Consider the following 24,579-nt stretch of genomic DNA (forward strand, 5'->3'; position numbering starts at 1 on the left):
GGCAGCGCGGCGCCATCCGGCACCCGGACCAGGATCGCCGACAAGCACCAGCCGTCCCTGTCGCACCTTTACGGCGCGCCCCTCGAGTGCGAGAGAGAGCGACGCCTGCACTGTTCGGAATCAGCCCGGCTCGAATAAACCGCGGCGGTCTGCAGCTCAAGTGGCGCGCGCCGCGGTGCCGAACGGTGCCTTCTGTCTCTCTCGCGCCCCGACAGTGTGAGAGAGACGACGAGCGCGGCTCGGAGTCAGCCTGCAGTGCGGTGCGGCCAATCAATGTTGGCATTGAAATCAATCCCCGCCAGCCCGGCCGCCCCGCCCCGCCGGCCCGACACGCCGAGCCCGTAAAACTTGGCGCCCGCCTCCCCCGAGAGCGCCGTGATCCGGGGCTTACCGCGAGGGCGGCGTGGAGTCTGGCCGGCCGGATAAAGATCGTGGTCAAGGCGCCGCGGCCACAGGGACTGTGTCAACGCCTGGCGGCCGAGGGCGCGGAGGCGTGCACTCTCAACCACGGGGACCGGGTTTCAACCCCGACCATTTTCTAGTTTTTTCAACAGACTGCCCACGGAGCCTCTGGTGGCTACAACGGCCGGCCAACTCTCCCAACTCCGAACTTGCCTTTTTTTTGTGGCGGCTTGCTTAGCCACGTCGGCGGCACGAGTCCGTCTTCACTCCGCCCTCATGAGCAGATCGTAATTGAATTTGGAGCCCGGCCCCATCGTGGCCGGATGTACAAGCCAGAGTGACAAGCGGACGGCCGAAAGTGCAGTCCGCGGGTGGAGGGGGAGGGGAAGGGGTACTCCTCGGAAATGCTTTAATTTTCGCTCGCGTCCCCGCACAAACCTCGCCGCGCTCCGGTCCGGGGTGCCGCGGGCTGCAGGCTGCCGGGGGCGGACGGGAGCGGCCGGGGCCGTGGAGTGGATGAGAGTGGCATCTTCATGGCCGTGACGTCCTTTGCAAAAGTTGCGCCGAGAGGCTGTGCGAGGCTGTGCGCCTCGGGGACCGCGGGACTGCCACTAAACCGGGAAGCGACGAATAAACGCCTTCACGGGGCGGCGAAAGTGCGCGGCGGCCATCAAAGATCGCACGTGCCCCACAGTGGGCCAGAAGACCGGTGAAGGCGGCCAAAATTCTGGACACGTTTTGAGCTCCAAAGTCGCTAAGCAGGACTCGAACGGAACGTGCGACCCCATCAATGGATTCCTCGTTCGGAGAGCAATCCATTGGTGGGGTCACACGCTCGGTTCGGGTCCCATTTAGCGACTCTGGAGCTCAAAAAATCTCATTCAACGAACGTTAATGAAGGCAGATGATCCATCGCGTTTCACAACTGCTGTGATAGCCGAGAGGTTAGAGACGTGGGATCGAGTTACCGCAGGCGGGCGTTCGAATACCAGCGTCACATACGTTTTTTCGACTTACTATCCTAAGGGTGGTGGTTCGAGGCCATCCGAGCGGAGCCGTGTGCAACACACCCACATGCCGGAGGTTCGACTCCTAACAAATATTTCCATTTAATTTTACTGCCTCACCCAGTGCGGTTGAAACACGTGAACGTGCGCCCACTCCGAGCGTGGGACGTGGTGGTCCAGGGAGTAGAGGCGTCGGTTCCCAATGCTAGGGTCGGCGGTTCGACTCCCCCAACTTCTTGCGAAATTTTGACCGGGTCGGTCGAGTCCTGTTGCGTCAAGAACCCACCTCACGCCGGTCCCCTCATCATGGGCCGTGGTGGCCGAGAGCGTAAAGTCGTGTGATCCCGGTGGCGGGGTCCGGGGATCGAATCTCATCATTTCGTTACATTTTTCGACTGCCTTCCTCCCACTGCAACTCAAACCCGTCGTCCAACACGCTGCCAGACGTACAAGCGTGATAGCGTAGTGGTCAGAGTCACATTCACCTGGCCACTCCGCTGTGGGTGTCTAAAAAGCAATCCGCTTCGGCGGGTTGGCCTCGGCACTGGAGCGATGGAGTATTTGATCCATCAATCCAGACCATCCGGTGTGTGGTTGCGGGTGGTGCCTCCTTGACTCGTCGGGGAGGCGATGATAAGTCCTTTGAAGCTGGCCTAAAACGCTGTATGTTCGGTACGGGAGCGCCGGACAGTGGGGGTACCATGGGGTACACAACCAACCCTACGAAAACAAGAAGCTCCCACCAAACCTCTTCTCTGTCTGAGTCTCTCTCTGTCTCTCTGTCGTCTCACTCTACGTCCCGCCCCTCAAAGAGCTTCGTACTGGGTGCTCTCACCCAGCTGCCTGAGCTTTGGGGTCCTACTGGGTCCCCCGGCGAACGCTTGGGTCGCTGACGGGATTAACCCCAGGTACCTGATAGCACCGGTTCCCATCCCGAACACCGAAGTAAAGCAGGAGGCCTCCCCATTAAGACTGGGGAGGGGGTGTAGAGTTCAAATTTTTTTCTTTTCCCTTTCAAATTTCTCAGTCAATATTCGTTCGGTTTCCTTATACGGGGTAGTATGCGGGCTCATTCCAAAGATAGTAATTAAAATTGTGTATGAAACAAAATATATAGACCCGAGCGAGGTGGCCGGTGTTGGTACTTTGGTACTAGCCGTGCCGAGCTGTGGCCTGCACCGCCCGCCGCCGAGCCCGAGCTGGCCCGAGTGCCCCGGGCCGGGCCGAATCGGGAGGCATTGTTGCGCGACACCTTCATGTGTATAGTAGTTTTAAGTATGTTTCAAGTGTGAAGGTATCATCTGCTAAAAACGCATCTTGAGTTTTAGCCCCCTTCACGGTCTTCTGGCCCACTGCACGCCCCCTGCCTTTCACTTCTAGCGTCGCTTGCCGGCACGTGTGTGCCCCACCGGGCGGCGCGGGGCGGGACTTTCAGGACGAAAATTAAAAGGAAACTCGGAAATGGAAGTTGACCTGCCGCTGCTGTCGGAGCTCGCCGCGTTTTCCATTAATTACGTTGCTTTGCTTTTTGTTCGCCGAGGCGAGGCGAGCGGTCAGCGGCTGGCCGGACGGGCCGGAAGGAACGAAAAGGGTTATGCAGAGAAACACGAAGCGGGGTAAAGGCGGTGACGGCGCGGATCGTGGTCCCGCCCCTCGAGTGCGAGAGAGACAGAGCGACGGAAGCGCTGTTTCGGAAGCAGTTCCCTGCGGCGCGGCGCGGCGCCACCCCCACGCGGAAGGACTCAATGAAGGGAGGCCCGCCGTGCCGGCTGTGCCACGTCTGTGCCTCGGCCGGGCCGCCATCCTGACTTTATGGTTTATCAGGTCGTAAAAGCTGTGCGGTCATCTTTTCGGCCTCACGGAGCTCCGCCGCTCCGCCAGCGGCGCGTTAGGTCCGTTCGCATTCACTCTGTTTCCAACGCGGTGCGGCGGGGCGGGGTTGACCCACACGCCCGGCTCGGCCCTGGAGGGGGAGGGGGAGGGGGGCAGTCCTAAATGGGCGGGCCGCCTTATACGAGCAGCCAGACCGGAGCGCAGGACGGGGAGGACGGTCCCGGGGGAAGATCCCCGGGAAGGAAGGCCACCGAAGGCCACGCACTGGCGTGACACTCACGTCCGCAGTGTGCCAGCGCCGCCAGCGCGCCCCCGCAGCCCGTCGAACGAGGCCCTGACACTGGGGCCAGCTGCACCATCAACGTGCCTACTCAAATTTACAACAACGAAGTTACCCGCCAGCCAGCCGAGGGGCAAACCACTTCTTTCAGACGCACTTGGTATTTTTCAAAGCGCATTTGGTGTCAGGTCACTTCTGCCAGCGCTTTCTTTCCGTGTAAGACCGTGTTTTTCACTAGCAGCGCTTTATGAATTTTTTTCGCCCTGTTTTTTGGGCCTCTGCGGCCCCCATCTTGGGCGAGGCCGCGCCATTTTCGCCGGCCGTCGCCCGCGATGTAAATGGCTGAGCGATGAGTGTGCACGAAAGCGCAAACACACACATCACCGCGGATGAGGAATGGTGGGTCAGAACAAAGGCGGAACACAAGAATCTATTGACATTCTAGCCGGGGGAGGGGGAGGGGGGGTTCATCGTCGGCGTGATGCGTTCAATGTTGATATATCGCCGTGGTCGGGCTTTGTTGTTAAGTCAACACGGCCCGGCGGAGCGCGCAGCGCACAGCGGGCCGCAGAGACAGACAGCCGGGGAGGCTGTCTGATGCTGATCGAGACATGGCGGTTGTCAGACGGAGTCCTCGCTGGCTCGACGCAACCACAAGACAGGGCCGAAGCACTCCACTAGGAAACCAGGCCTTTGCCGCAGAGAACCTGATCTCCTGAGTTCCGGCACACTCTCGCGCACCTACCTTGACACGACGCGCCAACATAACCTCAAACTGATTTCGAGCCGTGGTTCAACTTCTCGTAACGGCCGCAACTGTCGTTTCGGTACGAACAGCTTGCTAGGCACACAAGGATTTACACCACGAAGCCCAATGAGGGTCAGTCAGTGCGATGGCCTGCTGTAGATTCATGTTACCTAAACACCACAAGCCACACTCGGCTCGGCTGGCCACGCTCTGCCTCACCGTGCCGTGCCGTGCCGTGCCGCCGTGCCGCCGCCAGGCCGCGCGGCGGGGCAGGGTGCGTTCGGTTGGCCTGCCTGCCCGTGCATTGTGGTTGGCCGTCGCTGGAGCTTGGTCACGCCGGACGTGTGCCAGAGTGTGCGTGCGTAATTATTGCTCTGCGCGTGTGTGCGTGCGTGTGTGTTTGTAGACAGTTTAGATGGCGGCAGTGCAGGCGGAGAAAATTCACCCGCTTGTTTTGCGGGCATATTTGTGTACGCCTGCGAGTGTGTGCGTGTGCTCGCGTTTGTGTGCCTTCCTCATTAGCGCCTACCGCGTGGTGCATTTGCGGTGTATCATGGAGACAAGACAGCGTGCAGCATTCTCCTTTGGGCGGACGTTTATCAAACGTCAGATTCTGAAAAGGGGGAAAAAGCAAGGCCGTAAACAGCCCGCTGTGTTCCCCAACGCGCACCGTGTGCGGCCCGTCCGTCTTCCAGTGTGGCGTGGCGGGTCTGGCTGTCTGCCCGGCTGGGCTGCGTGCGAGTGCCCCACTCACCCCCCACTCCCGCCCCGGACGCAGCCCCGAGTCGGCACGACAAGAATGGGGGCATTTGACAACAAACACGGGTTTGCTGTTCGCATCGTCGTAACGGATGTGTCTTGTGTGCCGCAGGAAGACCATCACGCTGCACATCATCGAGGAGGGCTGCTACGAGAAGGACGTCGACTTCCAAGTCAGCTTAGGCGACCCCCGCATCTTGGGTAAGCGAGACTCGACAGGCGAGCAGGGCTCCACTCACTGGTAAAATAACGTGCTGCAGTTGTTTTAATCCGAACATTAATTTTATTTCACCTCAAGGCGAAAACTATTTTCAAAATACAGATCATGATCTCCCTCCTTGTTAGCTGGCAGTTTCGTCGGCGTAATTACCAAGTTGCTGTTTATTTCTTCCTCTGTCGATACGAAGTTGATCCAGCCACGCGCTGCGGTCGACACTAGACACTGCGTTGTGGCCGTGGCCGTGGCCGCGCCGCGCCGCCGGCAAGGCCATGCACATCACGCCGTCGTACAAGCCTTTCGCAAACCCCTCGCCGCGCGGCCGCTCAAACACCCGACCGCGATCTGCCGCCACCCTGCCGCCATTTCGGAACCCTGCGCACGTTGATGCCTCCCTCTCCCTCTCCCCCTGCCCCTCTCCCTCTCTCTCGCGGACATCGCCTGCATGGCAAACTCAAATCACGCGGCTCGGCGGCCTTGGCGGCCTTGGCGGCCTCGACGGCCTTGGGTCCGCGGATATGGCGGCGCTGCCTCGGGTGTTTGCGCGGCCGCCGCATACACGGCGCGTAGAACAACAAGTGTACAAATCTTGCACGAAACTCGACTTTAGATGTCGTCGATATTTTCACATTCCGTACAAACACTCGCCCTGCAAACTGACTGGCGAAAAGTAAAGAGTACACGCCACCTGGAGCATACACGATGTCGTATAGCACGTTGCGTAGTCAGTGCCAAAAGTATCATGCTTTTGTTTAGAGTGAACTTGCAGGTCTCCGGCGTCAGTCTACTTGCAAGTGCGCTCCTGCTTAGAGTGTACTTGCAGGTATGCTCCGGGTAGAGTGTACCTTGTAAGCTGTCGAGTTTGTCGACCCTCTTTGAGTGCACGCAACACTTACAGTACAACACACTCCAGTAATCACACTGATGTACAATTTGCTGTATGACAAACTAGAGCCAAAGAGACTCACAGCGGCACTGCAGTCAGTCACGCCTTGATAATGACCCTTGCATCCCAATGTTTCAGATGAGGAGGACGACGCTGTCCCACAAGTCGCAGGTACCACCGCCTCCAACACTGTGTCTGAGTGCCTTTGACGTGCGCTTCTGTAGATAGCCACACTCGATTGACTCACGTTGTGTGCGTGTACAAGCGTTGTCTGCTCAACTCAATGGCTCAAACTTATTTTCATTTCTTTTTCGCTATCTACGTTGCATTGTTCTTTTGTTAACGCTACATGTCGTTTCCCTTTCACGCGCTTTTTTCATCTGTTTTTGACACATGTTTGGAAATAACACCGCATGCTGGGGGAACCCAAGAGCCGCGCACGAAAAGTTAGCGCGCGCGGTATCAACGGCAAGTTGTTGAATGAAAGTACTTTAAGTTTGGAGCCATATGTTGTTCAGCCGGCAATGGTAGTTTGGGGTTTTGTAATTCCAGGCTTTCTCTCTTATCTTCTCTGTCTCTCTCGCTGTCTCTGTCTTGCGATAGGTTACACAACAGGTCCTTGGGCACCCCCGAGCCACCGCATGACGCTTCGTCTTACAGAGTGTCTCACGAAACCTGCTGTTGCTTGGCAGTTCCGTAAACGGGCTGAGTCAAGGAATGCTCGAACCCATAGGGCCAATGGCACCATGGGATTGGCAGTTCTAGACGCACCCCTGTCTACGGGTTGAAGAGTGTGTTCGTGAGCCAACCCTGAATCAATGAAATTTAGCCCTGAGAATATTTAACTCAGAGTTCCTCCAATCGTTTTCATTCATTGAACGATACCTTGTCTGTGTGTGGGTACTGTTCTCTGTACTCCGTAAAGTTGGATTTTCTTTTCCCCTTTCTAGTGCCCCTCACGTTTCAACATATTTGTGCATGATTTTTATAGCACTATTCCGTATACCTGACATTAAACAAACATATCAAAAAACATATCCTAGATTAAAAGCAACTTCCGCCCCCTCTAAATATTGAACAGTGTTCATACACTGCAATCTGATAAACAGCCAACATCGCGTCTCCTTAACTCAATGTTAAGCCGACGCCCTTCTCGTAGTTGTGTTAAGTGTTTAATGACGTACATTTCTCTTCGTAGGAAACGTAGAAGTTGATTGACAATTTAACCTTCCGCTTTTCATTGAAGGTTTCCGTACACGATGAGACGGTAACGTAGAGCTTTACCTTTTTTCTATTCAGCACAGTAATGACAGACAAGCACTGATAATAGGGGGAACGTCCACATTCTACGTGACGTCAGAAGGGTCGCGTGGTTAGTGAACGTTCTCCCTAAGGTTCCAGTCCCAGCACTGAGTCCCCTCATACCGTATGTGTGACTCTGTACATATTTGTTTTTTTTGTTTTAACGTATCAATCAAGCTTCTTTTTCTCTCGACATTTTGCTTTCAAAGTTAACAAACTTTAATGAAACATAGGGACACGCTAACAAAACTGCCTCTGGCGTGCTTTTTTTAAAAAAATAACTGCTTGACAAAGAGAAAAAAAAAATAAAAATATTTGAAAAAGACAGCCAGAGAAGCGCGCGTTGTTCCGCTTGTGCCAAAGTGAAGATGCTTTCATTTTGTACCATGTTTTCTGCTTATCATGACACGGAACTGTTTGAACCTGTCCAAGGCTGTGGTGACTTTAGAGGGCCCCTCTTGAGGCCTCTGCCCAACATGCCGTCCCCCAAAATGATTCAGCGCGTTTCTGGGGTGTGGCGTGGCCACGTGGCCTGGCTGGGGGTACATGGGATGAGCTAGGTGACGTCTAAAAGGCTTGTTAGCAAGTCGTTCATAATGGATGGCTCTTCCAAGGCCAGCCTCTCTCCAGGGCCGCCCCTCCCCTCCCCCTCCAGTCTCTGCGGCTTCCGGGGGACACCTGTCGTGGCGGCGAAGGCGGGAAGGCCGGAAAGGGCACACCTGCAAACATCCGCCTCACGACAATCGCCGTCCTCTTCCTCCTGTCCGCCCGCTATTGGCTTCGCGGCCTCGCCGGCCTGGCTAGCCTCGCTCGGGGCGCTCGGCCGACACACTTGTTTGACCAGCGCGCTTGGCCCGGAACACACCGAGGGAAGCGCTGCACGGCGCTGGCAGTGATGTCCAGGGTGTAAGGTCAGCCGCGTGTGCACGGCCGTCTGGGCGAGGCACCGCCTTGCTGCCCTCACAATGCACCGCCCCACTCCTTTCCCAGCTGCGATTCCATTTCTGGAACAGGGTACGTTCGGGAAAGCCTTTTCCAAGGCCCCCCTGTTTCGAAAGAGCGCCCCATGGGAAAGGGGGGGGGGGGCAGCATTCAGTGCGGTGCGCATCCCTGGAGCCGTTGCGGCCGTTCGCTGCGGCCGTTCGGCGGGGCCGTTGTCGTTGGGTGCAGTGCTGTGTTCTTCCGAGAGAGTGCGCCGCGGAAAGGAAGATACACGCCCCGCGCACCAGGCTTCTAGTCACTACACTGGGGCCCACAGTGTGTGAGCCCCACACACTGTGGGCCCCACCTATCGCGCTCGTCCACGGGGCCGACGAGGGCGTGGGGGTGGGGGTGAAATTGTCCGCCCCGGACCACGTGCGCTGCGCCGGGACGGGGCCCGCCGGGGGTTGGAGCTGCCTGCCTGCCTGGCTGCCTGCCTGGCTGGCTGAAGGCGGCGACACTGGGAGGCCTCTCTCCTCGCGACGACCTTGAAGGGCTCCTCTCCTCGTCTTGCGAGGAGGATTGTCAGCACGCGGTCCTTCTTCCACCACGCTTAATTAATGCACGCACACACACACACACATCTTACTTTCTCTCTCACTCGAAGGAGAGGCGAGGTCCACTTGCCGAGCCCCGCGCCCCTTAAACGCGTGGCAGGGCGTAAGGTTACAGGCAGGTCACGCTAGCGCGGGGGCCGCGGAGGCGGCAGGATCAAAAAGTGTGGTGGTCTGGAAATGGAGCACGTAGTGTATGGACGCTCCCACCCACGCGCGTGTTTTTCCACCTCCGGCAACTTGTTCAGCCGCTGTAAGGGGAAGGGGGGGGGGGCACCCCGTCCAAACTTGGCGCCGCGAGGGGTGCGGTGTAGGAGGTGGTGTCGACGATATGCCTCCGTCGTGTGTATCGCAATCTCTGACTTTCTGTCCTTTTTTTTTTCGGTTCAAACGTGGCCGAAGTTGGTCCTCGGGTGGGTTGCGGTGGCTTGCCGGCGACGAGAGCGAGCGGACGTCGATTCCTGCCTGCTGCTGCGGAAACTTTCTAAAGTTTCCAGTGTGGCGTGGCGGGTGTCTCATTGTTCCGACAGCATAGAGCTGCGGGCGATTGGTCGTGACACTGTAAATAGAAGCGTGCTAGCGATGTGTGCAGTCGTCGGGCCGACGAGCATGCAAAGGGTGCAGGGGTTTGGGACGCCCCGGCCGGCCCGGCCCCGCCGGTCTTCATTTCGCGGTGTTTACGGGGGACTCGTGGGGGACCAGCGCCGCCAGCGAGCCAGACCGTCCGGGGGGCGGAGAGAGAGAGCCTCTCGCTCTCGCCGGCCGAGTGGGCACCCCTCCCCACCCCTCTCCGCCCCCTCCCTGCGGGCAATCCGTACTCTGTGGACACATCAACAGGGACCCTGGCCCTGGCCTCTGGGCCCTCTGGGCGCGCGTGGCGGCCGTCCCGGCGGTGCTGGCGCGCTGGCGGTCCTGCAGCCCCGAGGTCGTCAAGGTCGCCCTAATCCCCTCCGCACTCTGGCTCGGGTTCTGACGCCACGCCGCCGTGCCGCCGTGCCGCCGGTGCTTCCAGAGCCGCCCGGCCGGGCGGGGCGAGGAGGGGGGCGAGGCGTGCAGCGGGCGGGCTGATTCGGGGCAGACCTTCGCACAGTGGGCCAGAAATTCCGGACGCGTTTTGAGCTCCAGAGTCGCTAAATGAGACTCGAACCGAACGTGTGACCCCACCAATGGATTGCTCTCCGAACAAGGAATCCATTGGTGGGGTCACACGTTCTGATCGAGTCCTGTTGAGTCCTGTTCTAACCTACCCTAGCCTGCTGGCCCACTGTGCCTCGTCGCTCTGGTCGCTCTGTCTCTCTCGCTCGTGGGGCGCCGCACGAGTGCGAGGGAGACGGCGTTCCAGCCTACTGCTGCTACCGACCGCGCTGTGGTTCCCTTTCACCCGAAAGCAATAACCCCGCATTCAGACGCGCGCTGGCTGCACTCGCCAACAGTCCAACAGCCCCCTGCGGCCCGGCCGTCCTGGTGGAGTAGAAGAGGAGGGAGCGGAGCGAGAGTGGAGAGAGTGGAGCGCCTGCCGTCGGGCAGTCCCGGGTGCAGCGCTGTCGGCGGGCTGCCTACCCTCACGGCGCCAAGCACCCAAGCAGCCGGCTGGGCCATCCATACTCCTCACACGTAGTAATTGCCTCCCACGTTGCAGCGAGTGCTCTTCCTCTCTCTCTCTCTCTCTCTCTCTCTCTCTCTCTCTCTCTCTCTCTCTCTCTCTCTCTCTCTCTCTCTCTCTCTCTCAGCGCGCCGGTCGAGTCGGCGCCGTTTCTTTGGCCCTTTGAGACGGGCGGCGCGAGGATAGCTCAATGACCGTCTGGCCGGCCCGCAGTCGCGCAGTCGCTCTGTCTCTCTCGCACCCGCCGCTGTTTGGAACCGGCGTCGGGCAGGCCGCGGGCCGAGTCGCGCGAAAGACGAATGCGCGTTGTAAACGGGCGGACCTCAGCGCCGCAGTGTCTACCGCTGCGGGCTCAAACAGCGCTCTGTCTCGCTCGCTCCCTTGTGGCGTTCCGCACGGGTGCGAGAGAGACAGCGCGACGAAGGCTCGAGTCCGCTCGGAACGCTGCCACGATTGGCGGGCCCGGCGGGTCGGGTCGGGTCGGGGTGTGGCGCAAACGGCAGCAAAGTTTTTGCGCCAAGAGAGACAAGGACGAAAGCGGTTTGCCGAACGCTTCGCTGCTTCGCTGCGCTGCGGATGATAGCAGGCGTGGATGCGCGCTGGCAGGGGGTGGGTGGGTCTGGTGGGAACGGGCCGGCCTGGTGGGCTGGTGTGGGCGGAGCGGTGGGTTCAAATCTGGGTGGGAGTGTGGTGCGGTGGGCTCCGAGGGTGGTGTGGGGCTGCGATGAGTAGAAAGTCTGGCGTGCCGGAGAGGAGCCAAGCCGAGCGGGCTAACTTTTTCCTCGGCTGTAAATCACCTAGGGTCCCAGCCTATACGTAGTTAGGTGCGGATGGGGTGGGAGGGCCCGGGCTTTTGGCTTGGGCCGCGAAACGCCACGAAGAAGCACGCCGCCGTGAGGGAGGCGCGGCCGAAGGCCAGAGCCAGGAGCACCGCCAGCCAACCGCCCCGCCCCGCCCCGCCCCGCCAAGGGGATTACGGCGGCACGGCGCGAAAAGCTTGACGGGGATCAGGGCGCCTCCCTGTCTAGCCTCTCCGCGCGACTTCGGTCCACTAATTACTCTTACCTGGGAGCTGGCGCTGGAGCCTCCAGGGCCTGCAGGGCCTCCAGCGGGGCCGATGGGCTGTTCATCAATCCGACGCCTATTAATTTCACGCGCCGGCAGTCATCCGCAGAGGGGCGTGGCGGGGCAGTTCGGCCACGCGAGGCGTGTTCGTCGTGCTTTGCGGTTTGGCAGCGAGTCGGCGCATCATTTCCCGCATTTCCCGCATTGCCTGTCCTTGTCTGTCCCGTGGAGCGACTGCCGTTCGCCGCTGCCGTTCGGATCGCTCGGCACACACGTGGGGGTCCTTCGCCGCGCGCGAGAGAGAGAGAGAGAGAGAGAGAGAGAGAGAGAGAGAGAGAGAGAGAGAGAGAGGCGGGCGCCACGCAAACATACAAACGCCGTTATCTGGGCCGTAAGGGATGCGAGGGCCCTTTTACTGCAGGCCCTTCCGCGGCGATGACGCGCGGCCTTCGCGAGCACTAAGACGCCATCAGCGCCGCGGCATCGCCGGAGAGCTCGCCGCCACTGGAGAGGGTTTAAAAAGGCATGCGCACCCAACGCGTCAACAAAGTTCAAACCACAAAAAAATCGGAATTTTTTCATCTGAAGGTTTTTTTGACCTTCCAGCTCTCTCTCTGTCCTTGTCTGGGCCGCATTGTCCGCTGCCTCGCGGCGCCTCTCTCTTTCCAGCCATTAGCTAACTGGGAAGAAGCCGCACCCGCTGCACTCGCACTGCCGCCTCGGCCTCCGATTTGCGGCTGAGGCCTCGGCCGGGCAGGCCGGCCAGTCCTTGTCGTCGCTCTGTCTCCCTCGCACTCATGGACGAGAGCGACTCTCGGAATGAGTCGAGAGGAGGCGGGGGCTGATGAAATGGAAGCCCAGCTGGGGCTGCAGTGCCATGCCGACGGCATGCCGTCGGCCTCCTCGTCCCCGTCGGCCAGACCACGGCGTGGTCACGGCCCGGCATGCCCCTGCATTGTCTCCCACCGCACAGCGCGCACTAAGTGCATGCAGTGGTTACATCGGCCTGCCCCGCCCCGACAACCCCCATCCCCTGGAGCGGCTACCCGGCGCCAAAGCAATCGGCCGGGTACCTTCTGCGCTGCCTCTGGGCCTTCCGGCCGAGCGGTCTCGGTTTGCCTTGATTTGGTAGCATTGTCGAGCCCCCCTCGAAACTCAATCGAGCAGAATCGGGGGAGGTAGTCTTCTTGGCACACAGCACATTCGTCGCGAACGGGTTCCCCCGGGGTGGGAGGCAGCGGGCACCAAACCTGAAGTTCGACCAAACGATGCCCTCTAAGCTCACCACAGCCTGACCGCCTGACTTGTGAACTCACTGACAGAACGGCAAATCATTCCTCTAAACCCGTCTGCGACAGGGCGACTGGCCCGCGGACTGGCCCGCCCCGTGCACGCCCCGCCTTCACCGCGCCCTCGACGGGCTTGTTGCAGATGACGACTCGGGCAGCAAGCTGCACCGGCAGCAGCAGCAGCACATGCAGCGGCTGCAGGAGCAGCTGCACAAGGCCAAGCAGGCCAACGGCAAGCCCGGCGGCCTGGACACCAGCATCATCCCGGACACGCCGGAGAACCGCATCGCGCTGCTGGGGCTGCCCACCCTCAGCGACACGTTCCAGGTGTCGGTGCGGATCCGGGAGAGCAAGGAGTTCAAGGTGGGTCCACTGCAGTGTAGTAGCGTAGCAAGGCCTTGCTCATTGTGGGACGCGCTCCGCACCGAGTCCCTGGAAAGACGCCCTGGAGGCACCGAAGGGCTTGCAGGGCTTGCAGGGCCTTGCAGGGCTTGCCGAGCGGGGAAAGGGACAAGGGACAAGCCGTGGCGAATACGAGCGCGGCCGCGAGCGACTTTACGAGCGAAGCCCGCCCCACCCCACCCCGCCCCGCCCCGCTGGCCGGGAGGGCTTGCTTACGCCGTGCGCCTCGCACGCGCTCGTCAGCCAATCTCCATTTATTTCCTCAGCCGGCTGTTTCCGAGAGTCCTTTTCGTCGCACTGTCTCTCCATGGCACCTCTCCGACACGCTCCATGAGTGCGAGAGAGCCAGCGCGACAAAAAACGCCTCTCGAAACCAGCCTGCTGCCCCGTTTCAAAAAGGCCGCCTCCGAAACGCGCTCTCTCGCGACCGAAGATTGGACGGCATTGGAGTCGTCGCCTTTCCAGCCGTGATGTACGGGCCTGCTCTATTCCGATTCCGCCAATAAAGCCCCCCCTTCTCTCTCTCCTCCCCCCGCATTGATTTCCCAAGGTGAGATATGAAGCGGCGTCGGACGCGGCGGATTAAGTCCACCGCCTCCCTCAAGGAGTCCCCGCACCGGGCGTCTCCGACAGTGTGTTCCATGAATTGTTGATGTCCGCTGCAGCGCTCATCTGGGCGTCCTGCAGGCTCCTCTCTCTCGCACCCACGGGGCGCTCTGCAGGGGTGCGAGAGAGACAGGCGCCCTCATGGCCCTTCCCTGGGAAGCATGCCAGCCACGCGACGGGTCGCGGGGGTAAAAGGAAACCACCCCCGGGTGCGGTTTCGCTTGTTTATTTTTTTTTTCGGATGTCCGTTTTTTCTTTTCACTTTCCCCTGAGGCAAATGATTCGGGCCGCGACTATCCACGGTTTTATCGACACGTTCATAAAACGTGCGTTGTTTTAAAATTTAGGCGCAATTTTCTTTATTATTTCTTTTTTCAATCTTAAGAATCAGATACATTTCAATAGGGTGGATAACCGGAGCTCATCATTTGTGTCAGGTGCACAGACTAATCTTTTTGCAAAAAAAAAATGATTTTCTTCGGCAGAGGACTCTTCGTGTAAAATAATTGCGTTGTACAGACATTTTTCTGCATGAGTGCAAATTATTGCCAGGGTTGTTATTTTCCATCAACACCCCTGGCGTGTGTACAAAAGTATTTTTTCACGAAAGGAATGGCATGATGTTGGTTTTTGTCTGGAGCATGCATGCAGCCTGTTTTTTTTTTCAAGAAGGGTCTTTGCAATTTTGGTTTTCATTTTTTCTCCGACGAACACACGCTGCCTCACGTGTTTTGCTTCACTCGTGTTTTGGCGAGTGTTTTGGTTGTGTTTTTTCCTCCAGTCGGGAATCGAACCCAAGCGACCTCATCACTAACGGGATGCTTTGTTTTTCAGGAAGCAGTCAGAATCTTCAGCGGCAAAAGTAAAGGAGTACGTTAACGTAGTGTCTGTAGAAAAAAAAACATTGTTCATCCCCGCAACATACTACTGCGGGATGGTACACTATGTTTCAGGCGTCTCACTATGTTCACTTTTAATAGTGTCCAAACTTTGCGGACTCTCAGGCACCACACATCATCGTCGTCTTTCTTGTTTCAGTCATTATGTTTAGGTGTAGAGACAAAACAATTTATCGGACGTGTTGTTACTCGTGAATTATGTTTGTATTATTTTATAGATGTTGAACTTCTTATCCATGTAAATAACTTGTGCATATGCATGCCACCCACTTCCACCTCGTACACCCTTTCCCAGTCTTCGGCATATTAAAATAAAGTGAAACTCACGCGTAGAGGATGAAAACACTGTCGCACAGTCGTTTCAACAGGCTTTAGTGAAGCATGGGAATAATTAAAAAACGGTCTTTGACAAATATTTCGGTGGCGAGGTTCAGGCGCGACAATATCCGAGCCCCAGATAGTAGGCCCCAGGCACCAAATGGGGGCCTTAGGCCTCACCTCTGCTGCCATGATGTCGTCGTCGTGAGGCAGCCGTGGCCTCTCCCACCCCGCCCCACCCCGCCCCGCCCCGCCCCACCCCCGCGGGCACCTGTTGAGCCCGACAGCCGAAGGCGGCACCAAGGGGGAGGGGGAGCTGCCCCGAAGCTGGCCGCATGTACTCAGAAAATGAAAAGCATACACGCGAAAAACGTCGATCGCAATAAGTAGATTTGGAGATAACCGAGAAAAATCAGTTCGGACGGAGAATTTTCAGGTGTCGCCTGAATCGGCTGGTGTAGGGGCAGCAAAACTGAGCCCCCCGGCGCTCCACCCCTCCCGCAATCACTTGATTCACTTTGGGTCTCTCCACTTTCAGTCCCCTGTGGGCAAACTTTTGCTTTCGCCACCCAACTACGCTTTCCAGCGAATTTCAGGGTTGTTGTTGTTTTCCATTCCAGCGGCCTGCGCTGTACATATGCCGGCGAGTGGAATAGCGATTATGAAAAACTCAGCCGCACGCCGCGATGGCACATGGCACGTCCGCCCACTAAACCCGTCGGATCACCGTGAGCACCAGAGGGCACGCACCGACGGCACGAACGAACAGGCCGACGGACGGACGGACGGTCGGACGGACAATCGGCGGAGAGACAAAGACGGACTGTGTGTTTGTCTGTGTGAGTGAATGTGCTGCATGGACGTGACAGACAGAGACACCACGATCCACAATGTTGCATGCAAATTATTGTTTGAGCGAAGGCTGCGCCGCCGCGCCGCTGCTTGCCGCGCGGCCTCTCGAGGTAGACGAGTCTCCCCCACTGCAGTGTGGCACTAACTGCCGCCGTCGCCGCTGTTCCAGAGCACCGTCGACGCCATGATGCAGCGAGGGGCCGGACCAATCCTAGGCACGTCCACCTGGAAGGAGCAGTTCGTGGAGGCCTTTAGCGTCGCACCAGGTAAGTCCACGCGGCCCCCACTTCGCGAAAAAAAAGGCAAGAGGAAAGTTTGCTCCCGAAGCGGAATCAAAATGTTTTCCTCCGAAAGTTTTGTTCTATTTTTTTGTGGCTTGTTGATTGAGTGCGGCGGCTTTCTTCGCGCTCCGTCTGAGTTCTAAAGTTCGCGTAGTCGTTCGGCACCCGATTATCTTCCGGACATGCGGGCCGAGTGCCACGCAAAGCCATGTCGGGGGGGGGGGGGGGGCAGACTCGAGCAATCTCTAATTGAGTTTGTTGACGAGAGGTGGGGCGGCACGGCGCTTGTGGCTGAGTTGGCCGGTGCGGCCGAGGGTGCGGGGTGCGGTTCGGTTCCCGGTAGGTCAGGCCGTGCCGTGCCTAGAGCGGCCCAGAGTTTCCCGGCCATGCTTGCGGCGGGTCAGGTGCTGCGGTACCCCGCCGCACGGTGGGCCACACCAGTGGCGGCGGTCAAAATCCAGGACGCGTTTTGAGCAGAGTCGCTAAACAGGACTCGAAGCGAACGTGTGACCCCACCAATGGATTGCCCTCCGAACGAGGAATCCATCGCTCTCCCATCTTCCGAATGGCAAAGCGTGTTCGGTGCCGTGCGTCGGAACAACCGTCGCAAGCGGCCTCCCCTCCCCAGGCAGACTGCGCGGGCTGCGCGGGCCGCGCTGGATGGGATGTCTCATTCATAATTATTCTCCCGGCCGTGCTGCCGCGCTGCTGGTTGCGTTGCCGCGTTCCGCGTCGGAAGCGAGCGAAAGCGCCTTCCCAGAGGGATTGTCGGAGTGTGGAATGTGGCTGAGAGCCAACCGCTGTAGCGCGTGGGGACCCGCGACCCGCCGCCGCCGCCGCCCTCGCCACTGCACCCGATAACCGGGAAAAGTTAAATCGGAAGCCACTGGGTCCAATCCAGGCCGGCCTTCCTTTAAAGTACGGGTAAAAATGATAGCCTTATTGCGACTCGCCGAACACCGCGCAAAATGGTGCGAAATCATGCGGAGTCGGAGTTAATGGCCCCCCGGATGGTGTACTCCTGGGAGTAATGCCACCGCCATGAATGGCCGGACGGCGCCAGGCCAGCCCGGCCGCCATGCTGCCGGATGCTCGGCTCTAGTGCACTTCCCGGCGTAGTACGCAGTGCAGCGCAGTACCCGGCGCCACATCCGGCCGACGCGGCCCTGTGACACGGCACTGTGACACGGCAGACACGCCACTGGAAGGCTGGAATGCTGGAGCACGGGCTGGCTGAGGGCTGGCGGCCGCGCGAGGCGGCGCAGGCAGTGCTGGCAGACATTGATCGGAAATCGGACTCACAGGGCCTTGTCCCCGCCCCCTCGCCTCCCGGCCGCTAGGCCGCGCGCCGTGCGTAGCAAGCGTAGCAAGCGTAGCAAGACGGAGCGCCTATTAGGAGCGCTTCGCTCGTCGTGGACGGAGAGTCGCTTTCGTCGCTGCGTCTCTCTCGCACCTTTCGGTGACGCCCCATGAGCGCGAGACAGACAGAGCGACGAGAGCGACTCTCGGAATCGGTCTGCTGCCCGGTCTGCCCGGCACGCCCGGTCGCTCCTCCCCATTGGTGTCATAATGGCGTCCGGATTCAATTACTTGTCGGAAATCGTTCGAAAATCACTGTTTGTGACGAGGCTCGGCCAGTATCAGCAGGGAATTAATTCATGGCAATTCATCGGCGCGGCCCCCATGGCGCTGGTGGCGCTGATGGCCTGGCCGAGGCCTGGTCGAGCTAATACGGACGGCAGCCACCGCGATTGGCTGCTTCGCGCTTCGCTCATCTGCGCTGCCCCCCCCCTTTTGCCCACTGAGGGGCCGCGGCTCACCGCTTCGCCCCCGTTAGCGCGACTTCCCCGTAGACGGCCCGGAGTTCCAAGCGCGGCGCGCAAAGGGCGGCAAAGAGAGCGAATTTTAAAACCGAGTCGTCGCGGCGCGCTTCGCGTGTGCCTGCCGCGCTTGCAGCGCTTGCAGCGCTTGCAGCCCCCTCCCTCTCTCCCTCTCACGAGATACGGCGGGCGAGGCGTCCTAAAAGTGGCCAAGTCGTTAACTCACGGACGCCCCCCGACGCCCCGACACCCTCGTCGGCGTCCTTTTTTAATCTCGCTGCATGCGAGTGTCCCCATCACATCGGCCCTATAAATCCGTCCCCTGATTGCCTCCGCCCCCCAGGACATCACCCCTTCCCCCCGGCCCCCGGACAGCCCCGCCCGGAACGCGCGGAGGGGAGGGGGCAAGGCCGCGCGGGGCGGCGCGGGGCGGCGGAGGGCGCGACCCCATTCCTCGCATTGCACGCCCTAATGGCTGAGGGAGGGTGTCCGAGCACGGCCTGCACCACCACGAGGACGTCGACGACGTGTCGCATTGGCTGGAGCAGCGGCGCGGCCTTGTCGACGACGTCCTGGAGCACGCCGTCGAGGCCCAGTTACCAGCGTCCTGGGCCTCGGCGTCGAGAAGCCGTTGCCTTGTTGGAGCACGGCGTGGAGGTCCCGGTGCGCGCCGAGCCAGCGAAGCGGCGGGTTGAGTCAAGAACACGGGGGACAGCGGGGCGGCAATAACGCGACGGCCGCGCACGCACCCCCCCCCCCTCCTCCCCCGACATCGCGAGCAGTCAAGTGCACACGCGATCGGCGCGGCGCACCTCGCGGCTAAACCCACTTACGGCGCACCGCCGGCACCACAGTGGGCCAGAAGACCGGTGAGGCGGCCAAAACTCCAGACGCGTTTTGAGCTCCAGAGTCGCTAAACAGGACTCGAACCGCACGTGTGACCGCATCAATGGATTCCACGTTCGCAGAGCAATCCATTGGTGGGGTCACACGTTCGGTTCGATTCTCATCTAGCGACTCTGGAGCTCAAAATCCGTCTAGAGTTTTGGCCGCCTCCACCGGTCGTCTGGCCCACTGTGCGCCCCTCTTTCGAGCAGGCCGGCAGGCAGTGCTCCCAACTGTAACCTCGGAACGGGGAACGGGGAAACCCCGCGCCTGCACTCTGCATAACATTGTGTGTGTCGTTTTAATTATGCCATGCGCTATATTTTTCTTATTTTCCGTCCTTTTTTTAACGTGCGCACGGGTGAATACGAAACACGGCAGACCTCGCCCACGGCGCCGAAGTGAAGCAGGAAAAAATGTTTTTAGAAAATTGTTTATGTTATGTCACGTCTTTGACAGTGGCACACGCCTCTAGATCGCGGTGCCCAAATGGCGGGTTGGTGGGTTTTATCCGAGGCACGCGAAGCCTGGCGTCTTGTGCAGGTCTCGCAAGGCGCCTTGCCGGACCGCCGCGGGCTGCCCTGCCCCTGCCACCGAGGCTGTCGCCTTGCCCCCCTCCTCCTTGTCGGCGCCGGGAGTGCAATTATTGCAGTGAAGGCGGCGCCTCTGCCTCGCGATGCACGCCATGCCGGAGGAGGCAGCCGTCCCGAAGAGTCGTCGCTCTGTCTCTGTCGCACCCGCGGGAGCGCGAGAGAGACGGGGAGACTTTTCGGAACGGCACGGCTGCACCGCCGGCGGGGTGCGGCACAGCGGGCACAGCGGGCACAGCGGGCACAGCCAGGCACTGGCACCCCAATTAGAAAGGAACCCAGGCAGCGCCAGAGCCGGGCCCGGTCGCGCAAGGCCGAAAAGGGGACGCGAGGGCTCGGCGGGCGGACCCGCGGGATGGCCGCGCCGGCCGGCCGGGGCCCCAAAGACCCCCTATTGTTCTAGCGCAGCAACGCAGTCCGGCGGCGGACTCATTCCGAAAGTCGCTCTGTCTCTCTCGCACCCACACGGGACGGCCCATGAGTGCGAGAGAGACAGAGCGACCAGAGCGACTCTCGGGTTCACTGAATGCCGCGGAGCGCGAAGCCGAGGAGCGGTGAGGCGAGGCGCGCACCGCATCGCGCGCGCTGCCAATGGCAAAACTTGGCGAGGGTTCCTGGCCCGGCCGAGCGGCCGGGGCGGGGCGGGGCGGGGCGGTGTGGCCCAGCGGGCTCGCCAACCGCGCCCTGCTCGATCATCCACGCTCTCTCTCGCGCGTCTCCCACACGCCGGGCAGGTCGGGCTCATTCCGAACGGCTCTGTCTGTCTCTCTCGCACTCATGGCGCGTCCCGTGTATGTGCGAGAGAGACAGAGCGACGGAGGCACCGGCCCGCAGGCCGCCTGCGAAACCGAGGGTAGGCAGCGCGCCCCACTCCCGCGCGTGGAGCGGCTTAGGTTGCCTACGCTGCCGGCGTTCCCCACACTGTAAGGCCCACTCGCCGCCCTGCAGGCCCTGCTCTTCCTCCCGGGCCTCCCTGGCCGCGCAGGGCGGCGCGCGTGCGGTCTTTGTTAGGCCGTCCCTCCGCTGCCAAAAGGCCCAAAAGGGCTAAAGGCCCCGCAACCCGCGCGAGAGGCAGCGAAAGGGAGGCGGCCGAGCCCTTTCACCGACGAGACCCTTTCGATCAGCGGGACTTTCGGCGTCATTTCAGCGTAAATGATCGCGGCGTCAAAAAGGCGCCGGATATTTCAGCTTCCAGGCGAAAGGGGAGCAGTCAGCGCGCGAAAATACGGCCTGTCTACTTTTTTAAATTTTTTTTAAATTTATTTATTTTGTATCTTTTTTTTGCATTTTTACAGTGGTTGGGCAACAGGTCATAGGTGTGGACCAGGGCGCCGTCCCGGCAGCTAATTGTCTCTGGGGTGTCGGGAAGCGGCACGATGCGTGCCCCCCCCCCCCTTCCCCCTCCCCTCGGCACCGCCAGTGCCGTGCCACGCCCTTCTCCAGCCACCGCGGTTCCGCTCCTATGTCCGCCTCTCTCACCGCGCATTCCGAGTTCGAGTGTCTGGCCCTCTTCCCCCACCCCCTGTCTCTCTCTCTCTCTCTGATTCCCGTGCAAAACAGGGCCGTAAAAGTAATTCGAAAAGTTGCCGAGGGCCAAGGGGAAACGAGCTCCCCACAAGAGACCATTCCACAGTGTGCTCATCCGTATGCCGCGCATTTTGTTGCTCCCACTGCTGTCCCTCTCGCTCGCCTCGTTATTATACGCGGAATATGCATCGGGCGTCAGGCCACTGAGTGGCGCTGGCGAGTCGGTATATTGACGTCCGTCCGCACCTCGTGCGCGAGAAAAGAGCATTTCCCCCGTGTGTCCGTTCCGTTTGCTGACGGCTGCGTTTCTTCCTTGTTTGTCGGCAGATGAGGACGAGGAGGGCGGCGAGACGGCGTCGGCGTCGTGTGGCGACTACGTCATGCACTTCTTCACCTTCCCCTGGAAGTTCCTGTTCGCCTTCGTGCCCCCCACTGGTAAGTCCGTGCGGCGATCTCTGTTCGCCGCCAGAGTGTCTTTGTGCAGCCCCGGTTTCCGGTTTCAGGCTTCGGGGAATCCGCGCCGGCCTGTCGCGGCCTGTGCTGGCCTGTAGCACCGTGACTATTCCGTCATCTTTTGTTTGGAGGGCAGCCGCGGCGGCCGAGATGTCTTTCCACCGTTCGACATTGTCTCCTTTCAGGCCCGCTGCTCTCATCTCCGAGCCTTGAGCGACATCACAGAGGGAAAAATGGTGGCGCCCCTTTGCCGGGGGCGCGCCAGGGGTCGGCTGGGGTCGGCCGGGTTGTGTGTTTCAGATTTCACCGCCGTCTGTTTCCCAGTGCCGTGTGCCTTCCAGCCGAGGTGCCATGTTGCGTTTCCCCGCACAATGTTTCAGGACGACTGTTTTAAGCGGCTGGTCCTCGTAAAAAACTCGGCCGTGTCTCAATCGGGGGCGGGACAGTAAGTAAGAGTCGCAAAAACGAACTTCGCTAGCCTCGCGCCATGCCGCTGTTGTGCAGAGCTAGACCTTCGTGTGTGTGTGTGTTTGCGTGTCCCCCTAATCTGTGTGCTCTCTGTGTTAGTCTGTGTGCGTTCACGTTGCCAACTACTCACGTGTCTCCCTTCCGCTGGAAATAACGCTCTTTGATTGTTTGTGTTGTCCCAGTAACTGTCACCAGGGAGTACCAACTTCACTTTTTAAAAAAAAATCAGTTGTTTAACATTTTGTTATAAACGGCGAGGGCTAGCAACGTCCGCGTAGGCTGAGTTAAATGTTGTATAATTCGACGATCCCTAATTTTGCCCTACGCTAGCGCTCGCCGTTCAAAGCGAAAGTTTTGAAGTGTTGTCAAGTTGGCACTCCCTGCGGGAAGACTTGACTCCACGCGGCTGGCGCTAACTGACGTGTCGTGCCGCAGACATGTGCGGCGGCTACGTGTGCTTCGTGGTGAGTATCGCCGGCATCGGGCTGCTGACGGCCGTCATCGGGGACGTGGCGTCGCACTTCGGCTGCACCGTGGGGCTGCCGGACCCCGTCACCGCCGTCACCTTCGTGGCGCTCGGGACCAGCGTGCCAGGTAAGTCCCGGATGGTCCCGGACGACGTCGGGGACGCGGAGGACGGCGTCGTGGACGCGGAGGACGTCGAGGACTGCGCGGCGGTCGTGTGGGGGCAGAGCGAGGCGCAGAGCCAAGCCCGAGCGCGCGCCCCAAAAAAGGGGAGCTTTCCGGGCTTCGGATTGTCTGCTTCCGGGAGATGGAGTCCGGAGCCGCGGAGCCGACGCGCCGACGCGCCACTGCTGTATACACTGCTGAAGCGAATTCCCGCACATCGGGACCTCACGAGTAAAAATTTGGCGCCTCGCAAATTTTGGAAACAAATTTGAACACGCAGGGAACAATCCATTGCGTCTCGAAAATTTTCAAAGAGGCCTTTTTTTTTCTTCTGTAAAATTTGTAATTGACGAAAGTCAACAGTGTAGTGTAGTTCGCGGCTTGTCAATTAGGAGCAAACACCGCCAAGCACCCCCTCTCCGCGATCCACTCCCTCCACTCCCGGAGACCCCCCCCTCTTTTTTCTCTGGAACGCGGGGCTGCCGAACCCCCGCCGACGCGCAGCCCAGGGGGAAAGCCTAGAAAATTCTTTAATAGAATCTTATGGTGGAGGCACTGCTGCCGGCGCTGCTGGCAGTCGCCGAGGCCGTGGAGGTAAGTGGCTGCATGTGTTGTGCTGTGCCGCCTTGTGTGTCGTTCCGCGGAAATCGTTTCCCTCGCCGCGCTCTAGACCGCGACCGCGGGAACCGCGTGTAACGCGTCTGGGTTTTTTGCCGCCTGTATCGGTCTTCTGGCCCACTGTGCGGTTGTGACCGGCGTGGTGGCACACTGGTGGCGTGGCGGCGGGCCGGGGAAGATAAGCGAAATCACGGAGGTGTGTGGCCCTGATTATCGAACGGCCCTATTTGACCGCGTGTGTCGAATGGGGCCATTGCGGCCCTACGAGGCCTACGTGACGGGGCGCCCGTTGATGAGGGTGATAGATCGCGGTGTGCCGAGCATGAGTCGATTAGCTAATCGCGATGGCGCAACCAGCAGGCTGACTCCGCTCGCGTCGTCGTGTCTCCCTCGCACCCACGCGGCACGCGGGACGGCGCACCACTGCGAGAGAGACCGTGTTCGGGACAGGCGCCGCTAAACGCTGTCCACCGGGCCTGCCCTATCCCTTGGAGGTCCTTTGTGAGTGCCCTCCGTCGTTATCAGACCCTTCTCCAGGGCCTCCAGGCCTCCAGGAATCCAGGACCTCCAGGAGGGCGCGCGCCGTCAAGGACTTCTCATCCCGGGCGCGCTTTTACGATAACATCTCAGGGATTGTTTCCTTTCCCTTCTTTTTCCCCTCTTGCCGAAACGAAAAATGGCGGGAACGGCGACTTTGGCGGCGGCGTTGTGGGATTTACGGCCTTGATTACACGGCCGCGCCACACGCCCTTAGCTCACCGCTTGGCCGCCTCGCCGCTTCGCCTCGCCGCCGCTAGGTGCCGCCCGTGTCGCCGCGTCTGATTGTGCGTCCTGTCAGTGATGGAGCGCCCCGGGGCCGTCACGGCCTTTAGGGCCTGCAGGCCGGCGGCAGGGCCGGCGGGGGTCTGGCACGGGGACGGGCGGCTCATGACGACGGTCATCTTGTCGTCCTGGGGAATATTCCCCCAGCACAGCACCGGACTCGAGACGGCCTGCGGGGAGGCGGATGGAATGGGGAGGGGGAGGGGGGCATTTAAGGCAGCAGCCTACGCAGCTGTGCCTTGAGTGGCGCTTGGGGTCCGTCGTAATCTCAGTGTTTGCTCTGTATCTGCCGAATGGACGGAGAGGGGGGGGGGGGGTGGCCTCGTGGCTTTAAAGAAGACGGAGGCGCAAAAAGGGGGACGGCCAGGAGACAGCGGGCAAAAAAAAAGCAACGCGTCATGCTGCTGAATAGCCCTTGCTTTGCTGCTGGGTTGTTTTTTTTAAACGTTTCCACGAATTTTCCTTGGCGTTTCCTGGGCTAG

The 24,579-nt window shown here is 60.0% G+C and overlaps 1 protein-coding gene across 3 annotated transcripts in view; it reads left to right on the forward strand.

Annotated features, from left to right (window-relative positions):
- The window catches only part of LOC117644151 (sodium/calcium exchanger 3-like), a 64,617-nt gene that overhangs the window by 26,249 nt on the left and 13,789 nt on the right, over positions 1–24,579 (forward strand). The window contains exons 2-7 of one of the 3 annotated variants that reach the window (XM_034383416.1): positions 5,142–5,230; positions 6,271–6,303; positions 13,069–13,289; positions 16,173–16,269; positions 21,434–21,541; positions 22,463–22,621. In XM_034383416.1, the coding sequence (XP_034239307.1) occupies positions 5,142–5,230; positions 6,271–6,303; positions 13,069–13,289; positions 16,173–16,269; positions 21,434–21,541; positions 22,463–22,621 (707 nt within the window). The remainder of the gene's footprint in view (positions 1–5,141; positions 5,231–6,270; positions 6,304–13,068; positions 13,290–16,172; positions 16,270–21,433; positions 21,542–22,462; positions 22,622–24,579) is intronic. The other 2 variants (XM_034383415.1, XM_034383417.1) reach the window with 2 other exon arrangements.

Source organism: Thrips palmi, unplaced genomic scaffold, assembly GCF_012932325.1.
Source record: "Thrips palmi isolate BJ-2018 unplaced genomic scaffold, TpBJ-2018v1 HiC_scaffold_17, whole genome shotgun sequence".
NCBI lineage: Eukaryota > Metazoa > Arthropoda > Insecta > Thysanoptera > Thripidae > Thrips > Thrips palmi.